General features: G+C 36.4%; 1 protein-coding gene across 1 annotated transcript in view; it reads left to right on the top strand.

Moving 5' to 3' along the window:
- LOC129272000 (uncharacterized) overlaps positions 1-12,500 on the top strand; it is a 45,997-nt gene that overhangs the window by 25,522 nt on the left and 7,975 nt on the right. The window contains exons 6-12 of the mRNA XM_064107064.1: positions 6,002-6,130; positions 6,989-7,089; positions 7,775-7,844; positions 8,418-8,530; positions 9,929-10,154; positions 10,676-10,726; positions 11,790-11,999. Of these exons, the coding sequence (XP_063963134.1) occupies positions 6,002-6,130; positions 6,989-7,089; positions 7,775-7,844; positions 8,418-8,530; positions 9,929-10,154; positions 10,676-10,726; positions 11,790-11,999 (900 nt within the window). The remainder of the gene's footprint in view (positions 1-6,001; positions 6,131-6,988; positions 7,090-7,774; positions 7,845-8,417; positions 8,531-9,928; positions 10,155-10,675; positions 10,727-11,789; positions 12,000-12,500) is intronic.

The raw sequence follows: 12,500 nt of genomic DNA, 5'->3' as shown, positions 1-12,500 counted from the left end.
AATTGATTTCAGTCGTGTTTTTAAACTGTATATATTTCAAGACTACCATACGATACAGGATCCTATTACATACCTCCAAAGGTATCAAAATGTATCCGTAGCCCCTTAAAAACCAGCCCATTTGATATTCCCCATTTCTTAAGCATGGGAATTTAATCTGAAGAAGCGTACTTGGGACAGGCTGGGACAATTACCCCAATGATATTTCAAGGAATGAAAGAAGAGGGTAAAGGGCGGAATATAAGTAAAAATAAGAGAGCGGGTTTGGTTTTAGAACTATTACTATTCCTTTCATTTACTTGAGATGATATAATGACGTCACCTTTAGGAATTTCCCTCCCCCAACCCCTCCCCCACAATGCCACAGCCCAAGTTTAAAACTCTACAAGAAGAGGTTGGAACGTATTTTATGGAAGCCGAGACAAGGAGAAACCAATACACTTTTCGCCCTAATGAGGCACGAACACGGCAGCAATTAAGAGCATAATAATGGATTTTTCTATACCGCCTCCATGGTGATGGCATTTTCTTTTGAAGCATAAATTCACTGAAGCCTTATAAAGATGATTTTAAAATATAGATATAGTAAAAAAAAACAAGGGGCTTTGTTTTTCCTTCCTTTAATGTAAAAAAAAAATTGAAACCTCATAAAAAAATTGTAAAACGTGGTATAGATATCATCATGGTAACATACGGATTCTTTGGTACTTTTCCCTTGGAACAAAAGCTTAAACTCAATTCGTATGTAAAAATGATAATGATTATGTAATTTTGCATAACTGAACGACCCTATGCACAATGATATATATTTCTTTGTTATTTTTTATTGTTTATTATCATATATATATGTGTGTGTGTGTGTGTTTTCCCGCTCAATTTCACATTCAATTCATCTAATTTAATATTATGACCATTTCATTTCGCGATATCCATGATCGCCTAGGTTATTTGTCGTTGTATTTCATTATTTGTCACTTAAAAGTATTTCCCTTGCAAAATAATGATCAAACAAGTTACTATAGAAATTAGATAAACAACATGCAATTCAATGAATTCGCAAGCATAACCATTTTTCTGCTGGTAGGTTCATTATCTCTGCAAAAAAATTATTCAAATCAAATGATTTTTTTATAAAGAGCATGCAATTAAGTGACTTTGCATTCAAAGTAATTTTTTACACATGTGAATTCATTATATTTGCAACATCGTTTTCAAATGTCTTATTTATATGTTAAGTAGGTGCATGAAAATCAACAAATAGGCGTTCAAAAGTAGATGTTGCATGGCGTGGCAGCTGTTTAGTCAAAAGAATAGGCAAGCATGTTTTGAATTAGTGCATTTGATTTAAGATGTTAAGCAGCATCTCAATTAAAGTATATTTAATATTTGGCGATTCTATTTTATGTATAGGCCTACTTTTCCTGTTAAGGCGCAGTCACACAGTGCTCTGCGTCCACCGTTGCGCCCCAAAAAAGTCAATTTCCTGCGGATCTCCGCGGATTCCTTCCCATCACCATTTTTTAAAATTATATAACTAAGAAAAAAGATGCAGACGATACTTATAGATACGTCTAGATTCGGATTCTTGCGTCCACTTGCGGATAATCTTACGAATTGATGCGTTATTTGTTCTTTCGACTTGCGTAACCTTCCGGATACTTTTGGACACTTGCGGATATTTACAGAGAGGTGCAGAAGGTTACGGATAGTTACGGATTTTTACGAATAATTCTGAACAAGTCTCGGAACATCCCCTGCCCAAACAGTGAATTTGAGAAAATAACCTTATACCTCGGTTACACTTCGTAATTCCGAAGGTTCGTAATTCCAAAGTTCTTTATTCCGAAGGTTCGTAATTCCGAAACACGTAAATTGCCTATACCTCGATGTTCGTTAATCCGAAAACGTAAAAGGGTTCGTTAATCCGAACATTTGTGGCGTTATTCCGAAGGTTCGTTATTCCGAAGGTTCGATAATCCGAAAACGAAATAAGGTTCGATGTTCCGAAGGTTCGTTAATCCGAAAACGAAATAAGGTTCGTTGTTCCAAAGGTTCGTTAATCCGAAAACGAAATAAGGTTCGTTGTTCCGAAGGTTCGTTAGTCCGAAAACGAAATAAGGTTAGTTGATCATTTAGTTTTCGGACTAACGAACCTTCGGAATTACGAACCTCATTTCTTTTTCGGATTAACGAACCTTCGGAATTACGAACCCGATTTCGTTTTCGGACTAACGAACCTTCGGAATTGCGAACCTCATTTCGTTTTCGGACTAACGAACCTTCGGAATTACGAACCTTCGGAATAACGAAGCTTGGGAATTACGAATGTATGCGTATACCTCCACAGTAATGACCCTTCAAATGCAATATTTTAATAAAATTCTGAACTTACTAAAAACAAGGTAGACTTTATTTTCGATTCAAGTTTTTAAAAATGGCAAAAATACAATCACAAATCGACAAATATGTAAAACATTACAAACAATTCAGTTCGATTCAAATTAAATTTCAATTCAATTTCAAACGGACGTAAGTGTTTGGATACGAGTACCTTCGGGCTATTGCGAATATTTACGGTAGACGCAAATGGACGCGATGTAAAAATTTTAACGGATAGTCTGCGTCTAAGCTACGGAAATTTACGTATATTTATGGACTGTTACGTTCATTAACGGTGACTTGCGGAAGTCAGCATCCGTGGCGACTCCCTGCGAAATTTTGAACATTACAAAATTTCGCAGGCTTGGCGCCGTAATTCTGCGTCTCACTACGGATCCGTTACGAAGAGCTACGTCTACATACGACCCTGCGGATGGTTGCGTCCATGTCGCGTCCACTAATCCGTATCTATCCGCGGCGGACGTAACTCAACGTAAGTGACTGTGTGACTTTGGCACATACATAGTACCCACTTTCACGATTTGCACCATGATTCAAAATGCGCTATCAATCGTAACGTGATCGTAGTGGTCGTATCAGGTCATATTAGATCGTATCAGATCAGTCGTGGCAATCGTAGTGATCATATCAGGTCATATTAGATCGTATCAGATCATATCAGATCAGTCGTGGCAATCGTATTGATCGTAGGAAAATTTTCAATGGTCCAAAAAAATTCGCGATCAATTACGAAAGGCCAATCGTGGCTTTCGCAACTTATCGCACGGAAGTGGGAACGAGGCATTAATTAAAATTGCAAGAATAGAACTAATTGATAAGTTCTCACATGTAATGTTCGAAACTTCGTTAGTCCACAGTCATATTTGTTTGTATGAATTATATTTAGACGCCGAGGTCGTGGATACGTGCGCCGTCACCATTCACCCACGCGTGAATTTTCTTTTATAATTGATTTCAGTGTTTCTTTTTATAAAATGTGAAATTGTAATAAAACTAATTATACTTTTAAAAGAGGGGACTGAAATTTATCCATTATTTATATTTCACTGGTGTATAAGGTCGCCAAGCAATGAGGGCTGAAAAGTTCGTTTTACGAACAGTATAAAACATTATTTATCCTTTGCAAAGCATCGAATTTATTTATTACCATTATCATTGTTATTATTATCATTATCATCATTGTTATAATAATTATTGTTGTTGTTGTTGTTGTTATTATTATTATTATTATTATTATTATTATTGTTATTATTATTATTATTATTATTACATTATTTTCTAATTATTTTCAATTATATGAATGTAAGAAATTATGGAAAATGTCTTCACTTTCCAGATGTCTAGATATTTTAATGTACCATAATCTCATTGTTGATTTCAGTACTAAAACAATCAAAATAGCTTAACAAGAAGAGATGATATAGACAAAGCTAAGATGAAACTTAATTTATTTGAAGATTCTGTGGGAAAATTATTAGCCATGTCAAACTCGTGTCACATGCACAGCTCCACACTTTACATCACTGATAATTGTACTGTGCCCATCATCTTTCCTTCTAATTATAACTAAAAACAACCCCTATTCCAGTTTGGTACGCTCACTAATAGCCTTCATCTTTTGCGTGCTCTTAATAAACAGGTACCTTTGTCACTTTATTCGAAATCAATGACCTTGTTTTTCATAATGACACTGAAAAAGACATCTTCCTCTCATTATATTGACATATTGCTTCATTGAATTTCATAGAACAGAAAAAAGGACTGCCCTAAATAGCAAGTATTGTGGCATTTTAGTTCAAATAGTCACCTCTATAGTATAAGTGAAACCGCATAGGTTGTACGTCTGTCGTCCCAATTTGGCGAGTCACGATCACAACCATAAGTAGGTCTGTATCCGATTCGGTTACAGTCACACCTGTGTAACCGACTCCAGACCGATCAAAGCTATTACGTTATTTCCAATGACATATCATCGGCCGGGAGTCTGTTTCATAAATGTGACTGTGGCATATTTTGTTTGCAAACAGCAGGATTCGGTCAGACTTAGCCAGAACTATTTAGTATTTATTTCATTTCTTTCTCAATTTTCAAATCAATAAAACTAAAAATATTCCATCATACAAATCTAAATGACTAACGTCGATGCAAAAGAAAACTGATAGTAACATTTTATACTAAATTTAGATTCAAGTAATAAGTGCAGTCACGCATAACTAGAACATACTACAATATCTTCGCACTATTGGTGAACTGAAAATGAGCATAAATTAAGAAATCTAACAAAATTATCAGCAATGGTGACACTTCATCGTCTACAATTTCATGTTGATACCCATACATATTATTCATATAAGTCTGTCTCTGTATAAAATCTCTTTTTTATCGATAGGTTTTCTCCTATAAAAAAACAGATGGCGCTATTTAGTCGCAAGAACCCGAGTCATTGTATGCCTTTATATGTTATCGACAATCACTTGAAATAATTATGTTTTTTTTTGTAATCTCTAATATTTATTTGGTCATGTTACCTGGAGTTATAAATTTATTTTAGATTCGGCCATTTAGTGCAATATCTCATCGTATTACTTTTGTCATAACTTTGATACTTTTGTGTTACACTTCTGTTAATAATTATTGTGAAGTACTCATTCGCTTTATGTAATCGTAATATTTTATGAAGTTTGTATATGCCGGTCTTCGGATTATTTTACAGTGTATTTTATACAATAAATCGAATCAAATCGAACTGTATTGAAATCTTGTCTTATTTTTCCCCATGAAGTCGTTTCTGCTTTCTTTTGTCCATACATGATGCATTTGTAATTTCTTTTTAATACTGTATAGTGTATACTTTTGAACATTTCAACGGTAAATTGCCAATTCGTCTACAAGTATTGCCAACTCGTCCATTCATCACATGGTCTACCTTCATTTAGTCTAATGCAATTCCGTCCATCAACATTTCATCAAACAACTATTTGGTCCATTAACCGATTGGTCCTGTCGTCACTTCGTCTTATCACCAGTTGGTCTATGACCATTTCGTCTCGTAACCAATTGGTCTAATTTCCATCTTATTTTCATTTATTTCGCCCAATTAACACCTAGTCCAATTAGACCAAATGGTATATGGACTAAATGGCCATTGGACCAACTTGTTATTAGACGAAATGGTGTGTGGATGAAATTGCAATTAGACCATGTGGATAGTGGGCGAACTGATGGTAGACAAAATTAATGATAGTAGACGAGTTGGTAATAGGACGAATTGGCATTAGACCAACTGAGAATAACAATTTCAAGTTGGTTTGGTATCGGTATCTCTTCCGATTTAACAGAGAATTTTCTTTCAATCAACCGAAATAATGAATGAGTCAAGTTCAAGTTTATTTAAACCAATCAAAACAAGAGACATATTACAGTTTTAAAAAAAAATGAGAATACATGGTTGGTTTGGGATCACATAGAAGCAGAGCTTGTGAGAGGGGCCCCTTATACAGAACATTACAGCAAGAATGAGATGAAACATATATACAATGATAATCTAGAGAGTAAATAAAATACAATTTTGTTGTTGTTGTTGTTGTTGTTGTTGTTGTAGATGAGTGCGTCAACGAAGATAACTGTGGAGGTTCAAGCCGGGGAGAGTGCGTTGACCTTGGTATCACCACCCATCCCAGGAGGCAGTGTTTCTGCAAGCAGGGATACTTCGGCAAAGACTGCATGAATAGTAAGAGGCATTTATTTTCTTTCACAAAATTTAAAATTTGACACTGCAAAAAATCGGGTGATTAGACTTGACACCAGATAGTGTTGCGAGAGTATATTTCGGCAAAGATTGCTAGAATATTAAAGAATAAAAGGAGTTAATTATATTTTACAAGGTCTATGAATTTAACACTGTAAAAGTTCAGGTGTTGTGAATAACACCTGTCATGTTGTGAAAGGACTACACCCACGGATGTTCACTTACACCACTAAGATTTAACATAACACCAGAGAGGTCTAGTGTTGGAATCACAACCAAAATGTGTAATGGTTTCACAATTTGTTGTCAAATTAAAACCTTGAATTTAACACTGATGTGGTTTTTTTTTTTATGTGGTTCTGTTAACACCGAAGTAGTTGAAAATTACAGTTTTGTATTTAAAACAAATTACACCAAGCAAATGTTGCTTGGTAATGCTGCAATAGGTGTATTATGAAGAAAATAACAAATTTTACCGTTCAAATTTCAGTCCAAATGCATAATATTTAAATCATTTTAATAGCGTTTAAACTATGTAAGCAATGATTGGACTTTGTTAAATCACCTCTTCTGATCTCTTTGTAAAATATGTTTAAGATGAATACTAATGTCATATTTTCAAAAGTAAAAAGAGAATGTACACCTTGCGCTAACTTAACGTTTACAAATTTACGTTCTAAAAACTAAACGTGATAGCAAAGTGCAAGCTTGTAAATGGATTGATTTAATTACTCTACTCTTTATTAAGTAGTATTGAGCAATAACTAAAAGCTTTATTATTGTTTGATATTTACTCTTATCTTCATTGTTTTGGTTTTTTTTTTTAATTTTGACTAACAGTGAATCCATCGGGTTTCGCCAATCCAGCGACCTATGACCTGTCGAATCACTTCCGCCGAGATGTAAACCCGAGATATACCTTGTACTACAAAGTGATTGAGGTGAGGAATGGACTAATTTAATTAAAAAACACAAGTCATGAAGAGTTTTGATAGGGTGGTACTAAACATGGACGGGGAGAGGAACGCCCCCAAACACTACATTATTTACAAGAGATGAAAAGGGGATAAGAAGAACAATGAAATGGCAAACTTGTTCTTTAACAAAAGAGAAGAGAAAAATATGTTATTCTTATTTTCTTCGGGATTCCCACCCAATGAATACATCCACTATAATAACACGTTTTATTTCGTATCATGATTTGCGAACAGTTGGGGCTCTGTAGCCGACCCACCACCACAAAATAAAACTCAACGACCAAGAAAAAATTAGAAAAAAATAGGAATTAGAAATCGAAAGGGAAGTTAGGGTGAGATATGATTTTATTTGTTTGATATTCTGTAAATATCTGTCACAAAACTTTATTGCCATTCTGAAAAGGTCAAGAATTTTGCTCGCTCACTAGGGTTTTTAAGAAATTTTCCCACATAGAATCTTCAAAATGACTCTTCAAAATATACGCCACTGTCGTTCCAGTCCAGTCATTCCAGTTTAAGGATATGTGTAACTGTAAATGACTAAAACACTAACCAAATCTTTTGCCAGTTTACGAAAACATATATGAAAGGCTTTAATTTTCACTTGATGGATTTTTTTATTCGTTCTTTTTTTTTTGTGTGTGTGTAGAATGATGAGATTGAAATTGCTATCGATGCCATGAGTACCACTTGGGTAGGTTTCGGATGGAGACCACAAAGTAAGTATACCTAAAATATTCCTGTTCTTGTTTCTCCTTCTCTGTCTACCTCGTCTTGATGCTTTTCCGTCTTAATTCTCTTTCTCTCTCTCTCTCTCTCTCTCTCTCTTTGTCCTTCTTCTTTCTCTTCTTCTTCCTTTTCTTCTTCTCCTTCTTCCTCTTCCTTCTTCTTCTTCTTCTTCTTTTTCTTCTTTTTGTTTTTCTTCTTTTTCTTCTTCTTCTTCTTCCTCTTCTTCTTCCTCTTCGTCTTCTTCCTCTTCTTCTTCTTCTTCTTCTTCTTCTTCCTCCTCTTCTTTTTCTCCTTCTTCTTCTTCTTCTTCTTCTTCTTCTTCTTCTTCTTCTTCTTCTTCTTCTTCTTCTTCTTCTTCTTCTTTTTCCTCCTCCTTCCTCCTCCTTCCTTTCCTTCTTCTCTCCTTCCCTTATTCCTCAATTGCAATTACTGTTTTGATTGCTTGCTTCCTCATCGATTTGCAATAGCTGTATATTTCAATATGCACATTATCATTTTCCAATGCAGGTTAGTGGGTGTTGGGTGTCACATTAATCAAGTTCAATATTTCAATTATCCCGCAGACATTAATAGTAGCTGCCAAAACTGGCCAGTCCATTACACCACCGGAGGCGCGGTGGGTGAACCCGAATCAGAGTCCGAAGCGGAAGCAGAAGCAACACCAGAACCTGCGTTGGTGAGTTTCGGTTTTTAGGGCCTCGGTCCGGCTTTTTGCTGCTAATCCCCTTGTTACATACACAGTTTGGAAATGGACTTTGGCTGGCCTCACTCCACTTTGAACCTGTGTGTAACAGACTTTTGTATCCGTGATCGTGATAATATTCTACCTTCAAAAACTCACAATGATCAATTTTAACTTTCCGCACTTGGGCCCGGTAGCACAAAGCTGAGCGATTGATCATTTTGGTTGATCATAATACAATTAATTACATTGATAATTATGTGCAACCAATCACTCAAGTCAATCGTTTAGCTTTGTCTTACAACCCCTAGGAGTTTCCTTTTGATTTGTAAGAATACATCCAATAACTTTTTTGTATTGACTGTGATTTTGGGTCCTGTTTCATCAATATTGTTATAATAAAAAAAAGTTACTATGACAGTTAAATGCTACTGAAACCCTTCAATCTGATTGGCTGATAGTAAATTTGAGATGAAAACCATGCATTTCTTATTATAAAAAGTATTTATGAGACGGACTGGCGGGCTTCCTGCTATGTCAGTAAAGTTGGAAAAGCAAAATGATCGGGGAGCATTTCATGAAACTTTCAGTAAATTATTTTCACTAAATATTGTTATAAGCTACTGAAATCCTTGCATCTGATTGGCTCAGAGTAAACTTGTCGGTGAAAATCAAGCACATCAGAGGCCCGTTTCATAAAGGACTTGCCACTGTTGTAACTTTGCCATCGTGATAACTACAATGGAAACCTTGATTCTGATTGGCTGCTGAGCCCCGTTACCATGGTAGTTGCCACAATGGCGCATAAAAATGCAGTTACAACAGGTCTAAGTCCTTTATGAAACGGGCACCAGATCTACAGTAGATGTGAACCTTTTCATGCATTCTGAAAGTTATTCTAATCTTGAAAAAAAAAACGGGGCCCACTTCTTAGAGAGAATTGATCAGGGTACGTCCTATGATCACTGATTATAATCAATGTCAAATGAATTAGATAGGTCCAAGTAGGCCTATAATCAACAAGGGAGGCGCCAGAGGGGGCATAGACGACCGCACCCATCTTCTTTTCAAGTGATGAAGAAAATGGAGGAGAAATGAAGAAACGGAAAAGAAGGAAGAAGATATAAATAGTATGAAGGTAAAGATAATAGTGTTAAAATGCAGTATAACCTCCAATCTTGGGCTCGTTTCATAAACATTTACAACTATTGTAGCTTTGAAATAATTGTAACTACCATGGAATTCTTGATTGTGATTGGCTGCTGAGCCCTGTTACCATGGTAGCTGCAATGATTCGAAAGTTAAAATAGTTGTAAGACTTAATGAAACGTGGCCCTGAATACCCGGACCGCCCCCAATGACCAGTGATCTTATTGGTCAATGTCCATACAGGGAAGACGGCGACGTCAAGCCTCGGACGAGGTCAGGGTTCGAGTGGTCCGTGACAACCACGAAGACGACGATGACCAAGCTTGGCAATGCATCGTCGGGCAAGGCCCCGTGCCCGAAGGCGAGCCCGAAGGCGAACCCGAAGGAACCTCCGAGCCAGCAGCGGAAGGCACCCCCGAACCCGAAGGCGAAGCGACCCCAGAACCAGCTGCTGAGGGTACCGCAGAACGTAAGCATAAGATCGCAACTATACTCCAGTGTTTTGGAATCTTGTGTTAGTTGGTTCTTAAAGGTATTATGTTGTGGATGGTCACCTCATGAAAAAATGGTAAAAAGGTCTGAAAGACTTATATATGTAAATAATATATTTACTAAACACCAAAAAGACAGTTCCCTATTGTCATCGCCCCCACCCCACAATCATACCACTACTATACGGACGTCATCACAATTGAAATGCACAAAGGCATATAGCAGTCAGTGCCGTCTGTATATTTGGCTTTATGCCGGTCGTGTCTTTGTACTCAGATTTTAATGGGTGAAATTACTGTTATCGCAGTCAGTATGTTTTATTGAGAACGATCATCAGCCATCTTGTTTTATTTGCAGTTCCTCCGTTCGTTCGTGAAACCTGGACTCATGTCATCAAAATATTATTTCATTCACACATTATGATTGCCTAAAGCGTATCATTTCGAATCATACCCTAAAGAAAACACTAATACATTTATTTTCCTTCTATGTCTTTAGCCGAACCGGAAGGAGAACCAGAGGGAGAACCGGAAGGAGAACCCGAACCAGGTAGACAAAGGGTCCACAAAACTTGTTATGATGACAAATTCTGGAATAACAGTTATATAAACGCTACTGGGGTCATTCTTTTAAAATCTTACATTTGGCTGATACTTTTTTTGTTATAGAAATTGTGCATTTGTTTTTATAACCAGTCTCTAATAAACGATATCTAGTGATTCATTTTGTCTGTGTATTTATTCATCTTCTGCAGATCAATGCTGTAAACGATAAAAAAAATATTGGTTTGCTTCTGTAGTAGTGGTCGAATATCCACAACTTCAAAATTTAACAATCCAAGCTGCCAAGTATCATTTGTTTTAGTTTGTGTGTTTCCATATTTATGATAATTAACATAATCTCAAGGATTTAAAGCGTAATTGATTCAGAATATTTGATGTTTCACAGTCTCTGCAATTTCGGATTTGGAATTGCATATCCATCGAAATTTCCAGAATATATCAGATATTTATTTTTTTCCTCGATTTAGTAATTATAAGCTAGTATCTATTATTTTGAGTCATGAATCTGAGTCACTTTAACTAAAATCAGATTTTGCTCCCATTGACGCCGTTTTGACTCAAATTTGACGCCATAGACATAAGAGTGTTGTATTCGGTATAATAACGATAATGGTCATAATGACAATGATGATGATAATAGTCGTAATAATAATAATAATGATGATGATAATAATAATGATAATAATAACCAAGCTTGCATAACCAAGATCTCTCCTCATTTTTGGATGTACGACATTCAGAAGGCAGCTATCTTGGGTACAACCAGATTGACAAGAAAGACTCTCGGACATTAGTGGTGTAAAGTTCTTAGTTGCACTTAAAATTACTTGGTGCTTTTTGTTAGAGCAGAGTTATTCAAGAAAAATACGGACTTGATCCTGTTTAGAGGAATAATGATAATAATAATAATAATAATATTAATTATAATGATAATAATTATAATGATAATAGTAATGATGTCATATCTACTCCACCAAACTTGGTATTCTCTAGAAAAGTTATGATATAAACTTGATTATTATATTTCTTTTTCCTTTGTGACTTAACAGGAAGTCGTCTGCATCCTATGGACTGCATGGATATCACTATTGGTATGGTAACCCATGACAACCTAACCCGTATCCATGACTACTACACACGTGACCGCTCAACGCCCCGCCTTGATTCTTTCTACGGGGGTATGGACAGCTTGGTGGCTGCTATGGGTGTCCAGTGGAGTAATGGTTGGACTCGAATTATCTTCAGGAAGAAGCTTGAGGGTAAGGAGTAAGAGGGGTGATGATGGTAGTGTTTGGTGGTGATGGTGGTAGTGGTAGTAGTGAAGGTAGTGGTGATGGTTGTGGTGGTGATGATGATATCCGGACTTTTCGCATTTCTTAGGAGGAAACTCTCTAAAACGGACCAATTCCTTAGTTGGTGGACCGTGACAGCATCGGAATCTCTTGACTCTGGACAACGACATATTTGCAATTGTTCTTCCGCGGCAAATCTTCGGATGATCTGCTGTCCCAGTCCACCAACTTTCGACAAAAGGCTCTCAGATCTCCATTGTGATTTTAATTGCATTTTCAAAAGAATCGGTGCGTTGTAGAGAGTTTCTGCGTAGTAAAAGCAAAAACTCCCTAATGATGATATTGGTGGTGGCCGTTGGTGGTCGGGGTGGTGGCAATGGTGATGATGCATGGTTGTAGATGTGATATTGATGATGGTGATGATGATGATGATGGTGATGGTGATGATGGTGAGATGATGATAATGGT

This window comes from Lytechinus pictus, chromosome 11, assembly GCF_037042905.1.
Source record: "Lytechinus pictus isolate F3 Inbred chromosome 11, Lp3.0, whole genome shotgun sequence".
NCBI classification, from domain to species: Eukaryota; Metazoa; Echinodermata; class Echinoidea; order Temnopleuroida; family Toxopneustidae; genus Lytechinus; species Lytechinus pictus.
This window is presented reverse-complemented; position numbering and strand designations above follow the sequence as displayed.